This window comes from Dipodomys merriami, unplaced genomic scaffold, assembly GCF_024711535.1.
Source record: "Dipodomys merriami isolate MVZ:Mamm:240054 unplaced genomic scaffold, mDipMer1.0.p SCAF_13, whole genome shotgun sequence".
NCBI lineage: Eukaryota > Metazoa > Chordata > Mammalia > Rodentia > Heteromyidae > Dipodomys > Dipodomys merriami.
The window spans coordinates 3958193-3976653 of NW_027202604.1; the positions used below are offsets into that span (position 1 = coordinate 3958193).

Consider the following 18461-nt stretch of genomic DNA (forward strand, 5'->3'; position numbering starts at 1 on the left):
GGGAACAGGTGAAAGATTGAGATAAGAACATGAAATAAGCATACTGGGTCTAAGTAACATGCCTTATCCTCAGCCATCCTGGCTTACTGAGGGGCGGGAGTGGGGGGTGGTGAGAAGAGGTCATCATCTAGCTCTGAAAAGCCCAGTGGTAAGACAGGCCATTCTTTAAAATGCTGGTGCCTCTTGTTTAGCCCCTGGAGAGTTCTACTTAAGAGGATATACAAATGTTTCATGCTGTTTACCCTCAGGAAAGTTTTGCTCCAGAGAATGCTAGCCCCTAGCCCCTAATCATTCCCCTATATGGTTTGTTTTGCTTTGCTTATTAACACTTGTTGAGTTTGGGGCCCACCCCAAACACATGGTTTTTGCCTTTAAAAGCTTTGTGCAAACTACAAAGGTTGCAGGTCTTTGGAACTGGAGTCCACCTGCAGGCTTTCTAATGAAGACTCCCATTTGGCCTATCAAAATGTGACTTCTTTGTATCTCTTAATTGAATTTTGTTTTAATGAAAGGTATATAGAAAAAAACCACTTGTGTCCTTATCTTGGGGTTCATTTCGCTCAACATCGTACCTGACCTTTTCTGCTTGTCTCAGATATATGCTAGTTACTGGAAATAAGGGAAACCATGGGACCTATGTTTCTTTGTGCCTGTCTTCCTTCACTTAATATAATTTTTTCCAAGTCTTTCCATTTCCTAACAAATGAGGCAATGTCATTTATTCTGATGGAGGCATAGAATTCCATTGTGTATATGTACCAGGAACTTTACAATTTAGGCTGGGGGGAGGGGGAGGAAGGGGGAGGAAATGGATGGTAGGGGAAAAATAAAGGAGGCGGCAACAATGCTTAATAAGAAATGTACTCATTACCTTGTGCTCATGTGATTGTAACCCCTTTGTACGGTATTTTCACAATAAAAAACTTATTTTTTAAAAAAGGTATATAGAAAACTATGTGGCTGGGAAGTGCTGGTATTAACCAATTTACATAAGTAAAACTAACCAGAGTAACTGCTAAGTAGGTTAGGAACACGAAGAGTCCAGTAGTATAACCGAATAATCTTAACCTGCCACTATTATATGAAATGTGTACCTGCAGTTTGACAGAATGTTTCTGGGCTGTTTCAACATAATTTATTATAGGCTACTTATTTTCAGAACTGTAATGTATTTCTGTTTATAACAGTTATTCATATAATAGGTTGGTGTTGATTCAGAGGAAGTTAATTTCTGGTCCAAGTTTTGACATAGTCATAACTATCTTCTATTACCAGAGCTTTTATAAGCACTGTGAAAGCTCTCATGACAAATAACTGAGCCTTTTCACATTAAACATCTTGCCTCTGTGATTCTAAAGCGACTGTTTTTGAAGCTACATATGCTAAGTTCCTACTTTATGCTAGTTTGGTTTATTGTTTTATCCATAAGATACGTATTAGAAAGTAGAATGGCCCTTTAACAGTAATCTACAAATATAGATGTACATTTTAACAGTCATCCATCTGAAACCAACCCAAATCCCAAAGCAAATTGAATACTATACTGTATGAAATAAGCATTTCTAGAAAAAAATATATGCTTATACATTTTGTGACTTCTACATTAAGAAAAAGATACTTTTAAGAAAAAAGTAGAAGACTCTGAAATACCCTATTATCTCTGTTCTGTAACTGGCCATTTCATTTAGTAAAACATCATAAGAGCTTACTTATAATACAAGACAGAAGCAGTGGCTCAAGCTTGTGTATACTCTGAGCTGCTGGGGAGTTAGGAATTGGGTGATCAGGGGAATCACAATATAAGACCAACTCAGGCAGAAAGTCATGACCAAAACTCAACCAGTGGCTGGTCCAGTGGCACATGCTTGTCATAGCATGCAGCTGTCATCCCAACAAGGGAGGAAGCAAGTTGGCTGGCTGTGATGGCCTTTATCTGTCATCAACCCTACCTCAAAGATAATCCATTAGTGAAATGGCTCAAGTAGTGGACTGCATTACTTCAATATGGCTAAATAACAAGGATTAGGAAACTCCTGAGTAGCTAGAGATACAGGCATGATCCATCAACACCCAGCTTAAAGAAATTTTTACAATAAGTAAAAGTCACCTCTCATAGTCTAGAGATTTACTTCAGTGACAGAGCACTTCAGTTGTACACTATTATGTACAGCCTTTAGGATCTTTAGCACCTCTAAATTGTAATGAAAATAATAACATTACTTGTCTAGGAGTTAGGCAAGCAAGGTCCTATGCAAATACCAAATAATAATAGTGGTTACAATATACTAGGTCATCTGTGTTCAGCCAAGATAGGGCCAGCTTGTTATTCTGTACTTCCATAATCTCAGAGACGTGTGCATATGTGAGTGTGTAAAAGCTTTTCCCTTAGGAAGCTGCTGCATTCCTGAGAACAGAACTCAACTTTTACCTTACAGTGCATAGGCCATATAAGACGAGTTTTGGTTGAAGGATGCTTTATTCCAGAATGATTAGAGTTCTTAATTGTAACCATTTTGGACTTTTGATACAAGATGTAGTTTTGTAGTTCTATAAGTTTCATTTCAGTTTTTTAATGTTCTAGTAGTTAGTGATGTTCTTAACAATAAGCATAAAGTTTGTTAGTGACTAGCCTAAGGCATTCTCCAGTTCTAAAACAGTTGTGTTTGTACTGTTTTTACAAAAGCTTTTGTACTGGAATTGGAGTAGGAAAAATGTGAGGTCTTTCCCTTCTCCTAGGTGGACTACAAGGGGGAACAGCTGCCATGGCAGGCTTGTGACCATTTCCCCACTGACACATGTGGTGTGACATGAAGCAGTTCTGTGCGGAAAGCATCGGCATCCTTCATGAGGTGGTATTTGGGGCAGACATGCAGAGCATTGTAATTGTCTTTGATATCAGCCCTTCTGAAGTAAACCACCATGTATTTGTGCAGATGAGTCTGGCTACTTAGATCACTGCAAAAAAGGTTAAAGGCAAGAGGGAACAGGTCCTGAGAGTTCTCCCTTGGGGCGCCCTCATTCTGGCCACAAGTCCCATCACAGGCAGCGTTGGAAAGGAGGAAGATCACTTTATCTGATGCTTGCTTCTGAGTAGTAAGCCACTGCAGGGGACCCACCTCAGCTATTCTCTTTTTCTGCCACTTTTCAAGGACAACCTCACTTCTACAGTGGTTTTGAAGAAATTCAGTGAAGTAACAGACTGTATGATGGAAACATACATCAGATGGGTAAACTACCAAAACCTTAACAAGAGGAAGTAGTGTGGTGGTGGTAGGAAAAGACATCATCTTGATCCTCTCTGTAGGAAGTAAGAGGAAAAGGAGAATTTGTTACTTGTATAACAAATATCAGGCAATCACTCCAGTTAATCTATCATCAACAAATGATCCCTGGCCAGAGGATATCAGCTAAGCACCAGGATCCTAGTTTCAGGAGGAAAAAATATCCCTTATAGTCCTTTTGAGCCCACCACCTGAAACACACTGATGCTTAAGCTTAACTATGTTTGAATAGACTTAAGTCATTAAATCAGTCCTCTCAATCAAGCTTTTATCTTTCCAAATAAATTCATAGAAACTATATTTCAGATACTGTGCCAGGCGTAGATTGGTATAACTGGAATATTTAGTACACCTAAATGCACACTTGACTTTTGCCTATCACATTTGAATTGGGTCGGTTGTAATTTGTATATACTATTCTCTACCTGCAGATGGTAGAATCTGTAGTTCTGTCATCAACCTAGATAGACTCATGGCTCTGTGTGTTTGAGACAGAGACAGAGTATGTGAGTACTTGCACGTACATGCCAATACTGGGACAAACTCACTCGGACTCACGCTCTTGGCTGTTTTGCTCAGTGCTGGTGATCTATAGTTGAGCCTCATTTCCGCTTTGGGTGTTTTGCTGATCAACTGAGATAAGAGTTGCATAGAGCCCAGATGCTGGTGGCTCACGCCTGTAATCCTAGCTACTCAGGAGGCTGAGATCTGAGGATCACGGTTCAAAGCCAGCCCAGGCAGGAAAGTCCATGAGACTCTTATCACCAATAAACCACTAGAAAACAAGAAGTGACACTGTGGTTCAAGCAGTAGAGCACTCGCCTTGAGCTGAAGAGCTCAGGAACAGCGCTCAGGCCAGGAAGGGGGGGGGGGGGGAGTCTCATAGACTTTTCTGTCTGGACTGGCTTTGAAACAATCCTCAGATCCCATCCTCCTGAGTAGCTAGGATTACAGACATGAGCCACTGATGCCAGCCTTTATTTTAAAGTTTTGGGGGTTTTTGTCTCTTCTTTTTTGCTCCTGGGGCTCAAATCCAGGGTGTTGCACTTTCTAAGCAAGCACTTTGCTACTAAGGCTCATGGGATGGGTCAGCAACATCCCATGCAGCTCAAAAAAAAAAAAAAAATCACTTCCATTTTCTATGCATGGGATAAGGGAAAGGCAGAAACTTTGACTAGCTATAGATCTACATTAATTCCCTGACATCCATATTCAAAGACTCAGTGTTGGCAAGAACCTTCTAAGGGTTCAAATAAATTAAAAGAACAATTTTTAAAACGTAGGAATTCACATAGAGTATCTAAAGTGAAATGCATTATGCTGTTTTAGTGCTTATAGAAGCTGAATGGTAAAAATGAAATATGATCCCTCACTATTCTAAACTACTGGAGAGCATACCAGGCTCTCCACTAGTGTTCCAAGCCATTAAGTACTGCCCTAATAGAGGGACAAAGGGTGAACAAATGCAGCAGTGGTACTCACTAGACACTGTTGAAAATGAACTGTACAACTTATGGGTGGGGGTGTAATGGAAAAACTGGGAGACAGCAAGAGAAGAGGTAGCATTGTCCAAAAAGAAATATTGCCTTACTTACATAACAGACTGTATGATGGAAACCCTTCTGTACATGATCTTTATTATAACAATAAAAAAAATAAAACTTTAAAAAAAATGCCCTAACCCTGGGAAAATGCCAGCACAAGTGTTTTCTAGAAAGGATGATGATTCTTTTTTTTGAGGGGGGGGGGGGAGGGTCTGGTCATGGGTCCTGAACTCTGGGCCTGGGCGCTGTCCCTCAGCTCTTCAGCTCAAGGCTAGCACTCTACCTCTTGAGCCACAGCGCCACTTCCGGCTTTTTTCTTTTTGCTTATGTGGTGCTGAAGCAGGGCCTCATGCATGCAAGGCAAACGCTCGACCACTGAGCCACCTTCCCAGCCCAAGAATGCTGATTCTTACCATGCTTCCACGTCAGGTAGATACCAGCTGCCAGCACCCAAGTGGCCACCAGCAGCGACAGGAGGAGAGGAAGCCAGCCTCCCAGCACACTTCTGTCTAGAGAAAACAGCTTATTTACCCTCAGCAAACAAAACCACATTTATGATTTACCCCAGAACTATGATTTTTTACTTTATATAAGTTGGAATCTCTTTAAAACCAAAAATTGGGAAATCTTCAGGGAGTCTGCTGCTGGTGTGTTTTTCCAGTGTCTACCTCTCATTTGATTCACAGTGGGGATAGAGGACTCAGGGAGTGAGGAGACATCCTCCAAAATCCCTTGGGTTTCTTACTGCTTAGCATACTCAGACATTCTCACTGAGAGTTCACAGGAACTTTGAGGAATACTGGCTGCACATGGATACAATACACATAGGTACCATGCCTGTATAGAAGTAAGCATTATTAGAAACCCATTTTGTCTTCAGTTCATTTGGCAGAGATTCTTAACAATAACACCTTCTATCTTTTGACTCCACCCATGGGCTGGAAACTTTTATTTGCTCATTGCTAATAAAAGAACTGACATATTTCTTAATCCAAAGAGTCTTTTTCCAGAACATGCTGCTCAGGCACCAGTGAGGCGTCTCTTGGTGCCAGTATCCCTAATTTGTTATCCAAATGTTGGCTGCACAACCATATCAAGTCACAAGAACATACAGCCTGTCCACGTCACTCAGGCTGATAGGGACTTGGAGCCTAGAAAAATTCACATTCTCTCACATAGCCAAAAAGTCTTGTATATCAAGACTTTTTCAGCAGAGCCTGTGGCAATTTCAACATCCATTTTGCCGTTTTTTTTTTCTGTCTGTATCTCCTGCTTTGAAAAGGATCAAGCATGGTTTTATAAATAAAGCCTTTGTTCTTACAGGCCTCTCTGTGGCAGCACTATTATCTTTCTGTCACCTTGTGACAAAATGTGTTCCCCACAGACACATACTGAGTGGGCTCTGCATGTCATGAACATCTGATCATCCTGTGGTAACTACTGAGCACTTACTGCTATCTGGAGAGGAGGGACTAACTGTCTGTGGGCAAAGCACCACAATTCCTTTCCGTCGGATGCAATCATTGCCACAGGTACGGAAATACGGAGTCACCTGGAAAAAGAAAAAAGGCTTAGTGAGTTCTTACCACCCTTAAGAGCAAAAGCTCAGCAGTACTCTTACTTCCCTTGCAACCTCTGCTAGTTTTTCCTCTAGCACTGGCATAGACATTTTGTCCTTGGGAACACATACCAAAGCCCCTGTTGTATACTATGACTCCAGATTAAACACCTGGGGTTCTAAACCTAAACTTTGTGCAAGTTACTAACATGCTGGCTTCCTTATCTGGAAGGGCTGGGCTATATCCTAGCAAATATACAGCATTTCCTGTAAGACAACAGATTACTGAAGCTTTTGTTGACCTCGGTGCTCTATGTCAGGTAGGACAAGTCTATGGCTTCCTGGAAGAGGATCTGCTGGGCCTGGCCAGTCTGAGAATATCCTCACATTCTGAGGAATGAAGAACAAAAACTGTTTACATGTGGGTGCTGGTGGCTCATGCCTATAATCCTAGCTTCTCTGGAGGCTGATATCTAAGGATTCCAGTTCAAAGCCAGCCTGGGCAGAAAAGTCCCCATGAGACTCTTTAACCACTCAAAAACAGGAAGTGGAGCTGTGCCTCAACATGGTAGAGAACTAGCCTTGAGCAAAAGAATTCAGGAACAATGCCCAGGCCCTGAGTTCAAGCCCTGCAGCAGACAAAATCAAACAACAGCTTTTTACTCTTGGCTGTGGCTTCCTGTTACTTCCTGTATCAGAGTATCTACTAGTTAGAATATCTACTAGTTCAACTTGTTTCCACCTTACTCAACTGAGGCTCCCAAATGACAGGCAGTTAGCTCTCCAGAGTTCATACATCAATCTGGAACCCAAACCGACCTGCTTCAAATACTCTACAAGTCCATTTTGCAGTTAAAAATGAGACTTGAGTTGTCTGTCTGTCTGTCTGTCTGTCTGTCTGTCTGTCTGTCTCTCTCTCTCTCTCTCTCTCTCTCTTTCCCTCCCTTTGAGAGCACCCACACTATCTGTTAGAGTGTGCCCCATCTTTCTGCCTGTCTTTTTCTCTGCTTGTCTGCTTGCTTGCCTACTTACTTAATAAAGCTCCACCAAGTTTTCTTACCAAAAAATGAGACTTGAAGGGGAAAAAAATTAGACTTAAGGAAATAAAATGGTTGGTTCTGTGTAGAATAGATGCGAGAGTTCATGACAAAAAGATGGAAATAAAAGAACCTTAACCACCTTAACACCTGTGTATGTTTTTGCTTAACTTTTTTTTGTTTGTTTGTTTGCTTAACTTGTAAGCAAAGACTTACAGGCAGCTACAAAAAATAAATCCTCTTTTGCAACCTAGAACTTACTGTTCAGTAGTATATAGAAGGAATATGATTTTTTTTTAAGCAGCAGCCACTAATACAAGCAAAGGGGACTGTGGCTTCAGGGTCAATTTCCTGATCTCATCACTGTACAGAATGCAACAAGTCCCTGTTAATATGGCTTGAAGGAGAGAACCAACTTCCCTAAAGGGAGGCATCTAGGAACTAGAAGCATGGCTCGTAATAAAGTGCCATCCATGATTGAAAAATATAAGCAAAAATTCCATCCTTAGTTGAGGCCCTAGTACCTGCACACATACAAAAAAGGATGCAACCAAAACACCTAATAGAGCTATCAGACAATCCCTCCTCACACACAGCTCATTAAGCTCACCTGAACCACGGCACCTTCGCTCTCCCCATTCACTGGAATGACTACAGAAGTCCGAGTTAGTTTGTTCTGATGTAGGTAAGAGACACAGTCAAGAATTAGAATCATGTGAACAAGGAAATCAAAGGCCACGAAGAGGCCACTCTTCCCTGATTTTCGTTTCATCAAACTATGAATACAGATTCACTTCATATTCTGATACCTTTGATTAGCTTGAGATTTATAATGAAATATGCTAATATGTCCACAGGGATTTTTTCTTGTTGCTGAATCAATCAAAAGAGCTGGGCACTGGTGGCTCACACCTGTAATCCTACCTACTCAGGAAGCTGAAATCTGAGGATCATGCCCAGGCAGAAAAGTCCATGAGGCTTAAGACTATTATTTCCGATTAATCCCCTTCCCCCCTCAAAAATACAGAAGTGGAGCTGTGGCTTAAGTGGTAAAGTGCTAGCCTTAAGCACAGAAGCTCAGGAATAATGCCAGTTCAAGCTCCAGGACCAGCAAACACACACACACACACACACACACACACACACACACACGCACGCACACACGCGCACACGCACACACACACACACACACACACACACACACACACACACACACACACACACAAAGTTCAGCATGATGGGACAACAGACAATTCTGTGCTCTCTCAGAAAATAGCCTATAACCTATTCAGAGAATCCCAGAAGGTCAATATTCTCCTTCAAAACAGTAAGGAAACTGGAGGTTGAAGATGAGGGTTAATAATAAGGAGCAAAGGGGGAAAGTACCTCCAATATAACACTGGTGTTATACTGGATAAGAATCATGTATCTGTCTCCAAGGGGACTGTTTGTAAAATTCACTTCAACCATTTTCTCATTCTTCTTACAAGCAGTGATGTTTGGTTCCCACAGACTCCCTGTGAGTTGAGAAAGAACCACACAGATTAACTAGTTAACTGCTTCCTTTAGTCTACCTCTCCCAAAATCTTTGCAAAAAAAAAAAAAATCTCATTTTCAGGCACACATCCAAGAGATAGGGACTCTATTACCAAGTGTACTTTTAAAATATTGCCCCCCAGAGTCTCAAAATAACTGCTGTCTAAGAGAAGTTTAGGAATTCTCACAGCTTTGCCAAAAATAGCTTCCTTGAGCTAAGGGTGGTAGGGGGCACAGATACGGTTCTACTCCTATTCTTAGTCTGTATTTTGAGTTAAGGCCTAGGGCCAATATTTTTTCTTCCAAGCATGGGAGAAGGCACAGGCTAGAGACATAGCTAAGAACAGGAAACTAGTGACTTCAAGAGCAGAAAGGCAACCACGAGATCATTCTATGGTCCTGGTTCTTCAGCACAGCCTTCTGCCAGCTTTACTGAATTCAAATAAGGAAATGGCCGACAACCTAAAGGATTCCCTGACAGGTCTGCTGTGAGAAAAAGTCAGTTGTTTTACTGATGTGACTTGCAAATAAGGATTAGGTTTATTTCCAGGAACATGATGTATAACAACATGAATGAACTACCTCTCTTAGGAGACCATTTCAGTAGGCCCTGGTTCACAGCTGACTTTAGGAGTTCATGCTAGGACTGATTCCAGGCCTTCAAATCTCACACCTTAAATTCCTTCATAGTCCAACAGATAGAATCCCCCACCCCCCTTGAGGAAGGGAGGTAAGAGAGTAAAGTCTCCCATTCTAGGTCTGCTTGACAATGCCAGGGCAGTCTATCAGAGATGCCTTAGGATACTAGCCTTACTAGTATCCTAAGACTACAATAGCTGAGGCATGTACACTAATCTCTGGAAATTAGGCACCAAAGAGTGATCATCGTAAAGGGGTTATTTCACAGTTCAAGGGGGAGACTTAATAGTCTAGCATGGAAAAGTTAATTCCCTTTTAGGACACAGGTTGAGAACTCGCTTCTAGGTCACTGACCAATATTCCTACCCTGAATGTTTGCTAAACCAGCAGGAGCTTTTCGGGTCTTCACCATCAAAGGTCATGGTGGTGGTAAACAAGTGATTCTAGTCCAATCAGAACCAGCCTTCTATTTATGCCATTGTTACATGTGGTTTAGGCTAAAATGTTAGTTTAGCCAACGGAGTGGAGGTGGTTTCATATGAGTCCTTCCCTAGAGAGCTATTTGTTCCAGTGGGCAAAGTGCTAAACAGAGGGCAAGAAACCTGGGAATTTCAGTCCTCATTGGGCAGCTTGCTCATACCTTCCAACTGTAGGCCTTAGTTCTTCATCTGTGCAAGGCTGCGTGGAGCTGGCTCAAGTTAGGAGCATCTTCATATAACTAAACACAATGCTGCATCTACTTACCTGCATCAATGCACTTTTGTTTGTATTTCATTATGTGGTCTAAGCATCCTGGAAATTGAATGAAAGGTTTTGCACTTTAAAAAAAAAGTATTTCTATTGTATGCCCCTTTCCAACAAATGTAAACATGTACATAATACACACACATGCACACGTGCACACACACACACACCCCAGACATAAATACCACCTATAACAAACTACCAAAACATCCCAGATATGACTGAGAGAGAAAATCTAAACAAGCTACTACCATTTTATTGTTGCACAGAAAATCACCTGCCTATGGAGTTGTAACCAGAGTCTAATTTAAATACAATCTTTATAAAAAAAAAAAACAGTATTGATGGGCTTGTGGCATGGCTTAAGGAGTAGAGCCCCAGTCTAGCAAGCACAAGGTCTTGCTTTCAAATGCCAGTACTATCAAACAAAACAAGAAAAACAATAACAAAAACAAAAACAGTATTCGTTACCCCTGAGAGAAGATTCTCAGAAACTCACAGTCTTTTAAAAGCAAGATTTGGTAATATATATGGATTCTGCCTCTTCCAACCTATTGCCTATTTCACCCAGTTGCCTAGCAGGGGACAAAAGTGAATGTCAGCAGTGACGTCACACCTTTGACAAAATACAATAAGGCCCCTAAACCCATGTCCCCCAAGCTAAGCATAAGACAAGGATCAGACAAATTGGAGCAATCTCAGGATGATTGTCAAGGTCATGAAAACAAAAACTAAGAAACTAACCAAAGGAGAGTAAGGTGAAACAAGGGACTAAATACAACTCCAATAGAAAAGACATTAGTAGAAATGTAGGTGAAACCCAAGTAAAATCTGGAGTTTTCTTAATAGAAATGTACCAATGTTTTTACATTTGTCAATGTAACAAGTGGAAAAATTAGCCAGGGGAGAAAACTCTTTGTGCTAGCTTTGCAATTCCAAAACTTAAAAAAAAATATTATTTAAAAATAAAGTGAGATTTAGTTTTACCAAGAAAGCTGTCACTGAAAATGACTTGGACAGCCCAGAACACTGCTGTGAAAAACCCAAGTTTAAAGGTCAGTTTTTCTTTTCTTTTTTCTTTTTATTGTAAGAATACCATACAGGGGAGTTACAATTACATGGGCAAGATAACAAGTACATTTCTTATCAAGCATTGTTGCCTCCTCTTTGTTTCCCCTTCCCATCCCTTCCCATCCCTTTCCATCCTCCCCCCACCTAATTCTCCCCACCCCCACCAAAACTGTAAAGTTTGTTTTTTGACATAACAACTTGTACATCTTGGTGTTGCAATGGGTCCACCTGTATCCCTTGTTAAACGATCAATTTTGCTTTTCATGAGTCACTTATCCCCTCAGTTTCCTCACCTGTAATCATGGGCTATTCCAAATTCAAGGTTGGTATGGAGGCTCAGTACTGGGCTCTGTAACCTGCCTGACACCCAGGACTGGTACTTGCCTTGCATTTCACTCAATTACTCGTTGAATTAGGAGTATTACTCTTGTGTACATATGACAGATGAGGAAACAGACCTTGCTAATCCAAAGCCTTGTCCAGAGTCCCCTTGGTTTACTGGACCAACCAATATAACCCAAAGCAGATGTCTCAATAAGACAAAAACTAACTGAAGAGTTGAAGAAATTTACCTGGTGAGGTGAAGTTGACAGATAAAGATGGGCTGTCTTCATTCATATTTGCATTGGGGATATTATGGGCACCGATGAGATAGAGAGTGCTCAGCTCCACAGGAAAGCCTATGTAGGAGAATGTCCACTGCAAGACAAAGCAAGGTGCCTAGCTCCCTCAGGCTGCATGGGGCAGGAATAGGGACTCTGTGGGGTTTTTTCTTTTTTCCTGGTTACTAAGGTTTGAAATCAGGTTCATATGCTTGCTGTGCCGGCCCTCTACCACTTTAGCCACACTTCTAGCCCTGCTTTTTTGCTGGTTACTTTGGAGATGGAGTCTAGCAACTTTTCTTCCCTGGCCTCAAACTGAGATCCTCCAGATCTCAGCCTCCTGATTCACCAGGATTCCAGGTATGAGCCACCAATACCTGGTGTTCTTTTCATTTGTAATTTTGTCCCTTATGCTGCTGCTGGAACTTAGGTCCATAGCCAATATCTACTTAAACAATGGGCCCCACACAATTGTAACTCGGGGGGGGAGGAAAAGGGATGAAATATTAGCACTAGAATAATTTAATTATTCAACATAATTAGATTATGTTGCATAATTATTTAATTTTAATTGCTTTGCTGATATATCCTGAAGTATCCACTGAACTAGAAATGTGCAGGAAAGGCATAGAGAAGTGAAGTGGCTAAAAATGGAATTTGAACTTGGGCACATCAGTTCCCCAGAGACCCAGTTTTCAGTCATAATCACATGCATAATCACATGCTTACCTTGCCACCAGAGGGTCTGGTCTGACTCTGGAAAGCCTCTGTGTAATTACACCTCACACAGCTATATGACTGCACATGGCTTTTGCCTGTCACACAGATTTTGGTAGCCTTCAACAGACGGATGCTGGCTGCAGAGACACATAATTGGGCAGTTTTGTTACTCAGTGCTTACTATGTGGTGGAAGTGATGCTAGACCCTTCCCATGTTACCTCAGTTGACAGTAAACACAGCATCACTAAAAGGTAAGCAACCCTTGGACCCAGTGTACAGATGGGGTGAGCAAGTCTTACAGAGTTCCAGGGGAGCTCTGATGTAGTTCCTAAGGTCAGATTTGATCTTGACTACCTCAAATTTAACTGAATTTAGCCCATGGAAACACATGGGCTAAACACAAACACGGGCATTAGATTCATTGTTAAGAATCCACAGGTTGCTTTGTATGTGTCTTGTAGCATAATCTAGCAGATGCCAAGACTTTCATTATAGCAATTGGAAAGAGGAGGAGTAACCCACTTAAGCCAGTGTTTGTCCTAAACTGAGGGACTTATGCCTGGTCTTTCCAGCTTTTTCCATGAAGTATAATGCACTGAAAAAAAAAAAAAAACCTCAGATCATCAGCATACTACTTGATAAATTTGCATACTTGTATGCCTAGCATAGGTGAAGAATTTCCCCCCTACAGGCTCCCTTATGATTGTTTTCAGTCACTCCTAGCCCTAAGTAACCACCAACCCAGTTGTGAACCTTCAGATAATGCAGCACGTACAACTGTGGTACTCATACAGGAATAACTGTATGAACTGTCCAGATGCTTATGTTTGTGACGTCCATATTATGTGCAGTTATAGATCATTTGATTGTGACTCTGTGACTACATTCCATTCTCGGGCATTTGGGTGCTTTGGTTGTTAAGAACATTGTTCCTGTGAACATCCTAGAATGTGGCTTTGATACAAGCATGCCGGGATCTTTGTTGGCTATATCTAGGAGTGAGATTAATGGGTTCTATAGCCTTCACATTCCTGGTTTAGTGGATACTTATGGCCTTATATTTGATTGATGCAAACTTACCATCTGCTCGGAGTGTCCAGCTTATGTTCATCAAAATTGAATTGTCTTTTGCTGCAGTACTGGTTCTAACAGGTTCCACTTGGAGCTCCCTCAAGTCTCCTGGGGTCAGAGTATGTTGGACCATCCACTCTGGAGATGGCCCTAGGCAAAAGGAAGACTCCTCATGACACTCCTCCTCCTGGTCCAGTCTCCTGGCCCATCCTGACCTGTCACTCTTCACAATTCATCATAACTTCCAACTAATGTAAGCCAAGCCTTTCTAGGTGCTGGCTGAACACAGCTAAGCTGGCGCCGACTTCAGCTACAAACAACAGCACATTTGGGATCAATCCAGCTCCCTGGGTATGGAGAGGTGTATGTGTGTATGTACTATATTTAATTTTTGTTTCAGGGTCAGTCCTGACTCCCATGTGCTTCCAACCAGCTGGTCACACTACCCCCTACTCTACTACCTACCAGCCTTTGCTGCTGCCAACTCTCCTACATCTCACCTTCCCTATACCCATTTTTGGGACAGAAACCCATTCTTCAAACACTATCATCTCAAACATTCATTCTTCTGTAAAACATCTGCTTCCTGATCCCCACTGTAAGGGACCTCTCTCCCCTGCACTGGCTCTCCCTCTACAGAGTGGTAAACATTCCTTTCCACTCTGCATGGTATGATCTGCTTGTGTCCCAACCCGCCTCTGGCACCTCTTTATTCCTCCAGAGTTCTTGAGAACTTCAATCTCAGCAACTAAAACAAAGTAATCATTTGTTCTGTGCTTGGTCTCTGATGACCCACTTCCTAGTTTCAAGCTCTCATCACATCCAAATGTAATTCAATATAATAATGTCCAATACCCATTCCCTAATGTACTTACCAGCTTCAAAGCCACACTGAATATTCTGCAGGAGAGAAAGAAACCAAGCGTCACATTGAAGCCAACAAACCACAACCCTTCTGTTATCAAATTAGGCGAAACACCATCTTTTTTTCCGTGGGTGCATATGTAAGTTATAAACTTTTTAAAAAATGATCTGGTTCTAATTCATAGCTTGGAGAAAAACTAAGCTACTCCAATGTAGGGCTATGATGAACCATAGATGTGACATTAATATGGCTGATCTTCCAGTGGTCCACTTGAAGACCAGAGGTAGTCTCCACTCATCTATGGGTTTCAGCCTTCCCTGAGTACCACCCACCCTCCCCCCTCCACCCCTGTAGGCCCACCTGCATGCCTAATGTTTGACTGTAGGTTTTCAGAATAATCTGGAGTTTTTATGGAGTTTCCCAGACTAAGGATGATTGTACAAAGGAAAAAAAAACAATAAATACAGCCAATGGTAACTTCCCCAGATTCTTAACATGTTTCTCTTCTTTTGTACTTGAGCTATTTATACAACCATAAACAACTGTGATTTCATCATGCTGTCTTTTTAAAAAGAGCTTTAAAAAAAAAGCAAACATTTGTCATTGATGTCCAAGAAAAGCTAGTATTATATCCTTTGAGGTAAATTGCTCATGTTTTTCCATTAAAAACAAAAAATTAGCCAGGTGCTGGTGGTTCATGCCTGTAACCCTAGCTACTTAGGAGGCTAAAATCTGAAGATCAAGATTCAAAGCCAGCCTGGGCAGGACAGGCCATGAGATTCTTATCTCTAGCAAACTACTCAAAGAAAGCTGGAAGTTGTGCTGTGGTTCAAGTGGTAGAGCACTAGCCTTAAGCAAAAGAAGCTCAGAGACAGTGGTGCCCAGACCCTGAGTTCAAGCCCTAGGATAGGTGTATGCTTGTGCGTGTGCATGTGCACACACACACACACACACACACACACACACACACACACAGAGAGAAATTAGTATTTTGGTTTGCAAATAACATATTAACCTAAAATATTTAAATTCTAGGCAGCAGCAAGCTCCAGTGACAATACTCAATTGATAAATCCATAAGTTCTAGTATCCCTTCCTTCTAAGCCTCAACATTTCTAAACACCTGGTAAGATAGAAGGTAAAACTTTTTTCTTCAGTACTGGGGATTAAACTCAGGACCTCTCTCTCGTTTGACAGTCAGGTGTCTACTTGAGACATGATCCTAGCCCAAGGCAACATTTTTGATGGTTTGAGTAATTTGGGTTTGGATAAAATCATCCTCATTTCTTTGTCTCTGTGAAACTGAACTGGAGGGATCTCATTAGATATTCTTCTTAAACAATTAAGATACCACATTGAAAGCTAAGTTTCTGTTGAAGGACTAATGAGTTAAGTTTTAGAAAGAAGCCAAGCAACAGCTCTAACTCATAGTTTAAACTTGCCTTACAGCATGTGCCACAAAGGAAACGAATTCTTCCTTTAGTGGAAAAGCTAAGGGGATCTCAGAACAAAGAAGGCAAAGACAGTTGCAGAAGATATCAGGAAACCTTGAATGCTTTGTGGTTTTCCATAACTATCAACAAAGACCCACCATGCTATGATGTTCTACACTATCTGAGAGGTAGGAAATTGGTTCAGAAGGCTTTTTTTTGAAGATGAGCTTTTTTCCTCTTTAGTGATACAGATCGATCATTTAAGGAACTCAGAAAGGAAACTTAACTTTTGGAATCAACATGATCCAAGAGGAAGAAAAGCAAGTAGGGAGCCTCAACAGGTGGTCAAACCAACCTTGAACAATGAGGTTCTTTGCTGATGCTTTTCAGGACATGGCCTCCTTAGGACACCCTTGAGAGTTAGGTGCTACCTTTCCTTTTACCGATGAAGAAATGGAGGCGAGGTGAGCACAGATGACTGAATCAACAACCCCGGGGCGGCATCTACTACTAGATCTGTCTGTTCCTCATGACCCATGCAAACAGTTCAACGCTCCATGATGCTGGCCTAAGCAGAGGAGGCTGGTGGGAGGCCTGTGGTCCATCGGGATTGCCCAAGGGATGCTAACCATGAGTCGCCATCAGAGACCCGTACCTCAAGGTGTGATGAAGCACAGGCTGGCCGGTGGGGCACAGCAAGGATTCCGGAGCGAGGCAAGGGGCGAAGAGCGGTAGAGGTGCAATGCTTACCGGTTCTTGGGGCATGGTGCTTCTGGCGCTTCTGCATAGTGCAAACAGGCTCAGCAGCACAAGCAACATGACCTGGCCTCCACCACGCGGGGGCTCAGGCTAGCAGCCCTCCCGGCTCTTATTCCTTCAAACCGGCCACTCCCTCGGGGCTCCGCCCCCCGCCCCGCAGCTCCGCCCTGGTCCGGGCAGAGGCGGGCCACTGGCCCCTTCCCAAGGTGGTAAAGTCTCTGGCTGGGGCTCCCGGGGTGGGCGGGGTCTCAGCAGCGCGCTCCCGGCCGGTGCGCACGTGCGGGTGGGGGGCCAGGTGTGGCGCCCGCACCCACGCCCCGGGCCGGGCCGAGCGCCGCGCCCCGCCGCGCCCGGCCTGCCAGCCAGGCGCTGGGACCCGGCCGACCCCTCTGGTAGTGCGGTGCGCGCGTGTGCGGTCAGTTACAGTGTAGCGGGGCGGGGATCGGGGCTGCTGCCGCCCTGCTCTAGCTCCGCTCCAGCTTCGAGGTGGCCCACGGTGCGGGGGCCCAGCGGCCAAGGGTGAGTAGCGAAGAAGGCGCCCCGAACCCGCCCCATTCCGGAATTGGTATCCAGCACGGAGTCCAGAACTCCTCCAGCCGGGAGGGTCTGGCGGGTTGGGAGGACTTGGGGGCCCCCTTTGTTTACGTGGCGGCTGAGCCCAGGAAAGAAAAGGGGTGAGACGCAAATCTGCTCCGCCCCATCAACTTTGTCAAGGGTGCTTGCTAGTCAGCAGGAACTTAGGCGATGAAAGAGCTATGGGAATCTCTGCTCCTTAGATTTGTTTGCTGGTAAATGTGTGTTTGCACAAAAAGAGGTCTGATGGTAGCATCTGGGGGGGTCTCAGTGGAAGCCTCAGCACTGCGGGTTTAGAGCAGTTTAGAGCAGTTCTTAGGGTTGGCACTTAAATGAGACTGAATCTTCAAGGCCAGGCCTGATCATCCCCCCCCCCCAACCTCCTACCAAGCTGGGGAGGGTGGTCCCGGGACCTTCCTTTGGAATAGTGGTTTGAGGGACAGTTGACAATCGGTTGAGCTTAAAGTGGAGGCACAGAACCTGGAACTTTGCTGCTTCAGCCCCTCATTTGCAAACAGCAATGTTGGGTCTCACCTTATAGGCTGTATTTAGCCCTCAAACAGGACATGCAATTTCTGGATGGCATCTCCACTGGTTGAAGGTGGTGCTGAGTTAAGCAGCTAGGTTTACTGAGGCCCTTAGAGTGAGCCAGGCCTAGCTCGCCTGTGAGGCTTAGACGAAACCTTTCCAGTCCTTCCCCACTCACAGTCCCCAGCCTCCAGGCCAGTGGGCCTCTGGTATGCTTACAGGGGGGATGAAGGAATCATCAACAAAGATTGATCTGGCTCCTGGGGGGGGGGTCTTACTCAGGTGAGGTTGTGGCCTTACCCCTTCCTGGGGCTGGACTATTCTAGGTCAATCTTTCTGAGTTACTGTGTGCACTGTATTCCCTAAGATCATTTCTAGCTCCAGTAGTGGCCTTTCTGTACAGTAAACTCTTGCCAAGCACCAGGGTGCAAAGGTAAGTAGCACTTGGGTGCTCTGAAACGGAAGATAAGTGCAGTGAGAGGCATGTTCAAGGCCACCG

The 18461-nt window shown here is 43.3% G+C and overlaps 2 protein-coding genes and 1 pseudogene across 3 annotated transcripts in view; 2 read left to right on the forward strand and 1 right to left on the reverse strand.

Moving 5' to 3' along the window:
* Positions 1-2436: 2436 nt before the first annotated feature.
* Positions 2437-16955, reverse strand: Il17rb (interleukin 17 receptor B). 2 transcript variants are annotated; one of them, XM_070018521.1, is made up of 11 exons: positions 16853-16955; positions 14680-14704; positions 13814-13954; positions 12742-12869; positions 11983-12109; positions 10340-10387; positions 8807-8937; positions 8031-8096; positions 6278-6377; positions 5239-5334; positions 2437-3298 (listed from the first exon to the last, which is right to left on the reverse strand). In XM_070018521.1, the coding sequence occupies exons 1-11, from the start codon at positions 16919-16921 to the stop codon at positions 2742-2744; spliced, it is 1488 nt and encodes a 495-aa protein (XP_069874622.1). In that variant the 5' UTR covers positions 16922-16955; the 3' UTR covers positions 2437-2741. The 2 variants fall into 2 exon arrangements, with proteins under 2 accessions (XP_069874622.1, XP_069874623.1); XM_070018522.1 differs by lacking the exon at positions 16853-16955 and adding an exon at positions 16758-16813.
* On the forward strand, positions 7593-7708 carry LOC138824912 (small nucleolar RNA SNORA40; annotated as a pseudogene).
* A 175-nt stretch (positions 16956-17130) lies between the features above and the next one.
* Positions 17131-18461, forward strand: part of Chdh (choline dehydrogenase) — a 31615-nt gene continuing 30284 nt past the window's right edge. Inside the window, exon 1 of the mRNA XM_070018520.1 lies at positions 17131-17380. The gene's annotated coding sequence lies outside the window, so the exon portion shown is untranslated. The remainder of the gene's footprint in view (positions 17381-18461) is intronic.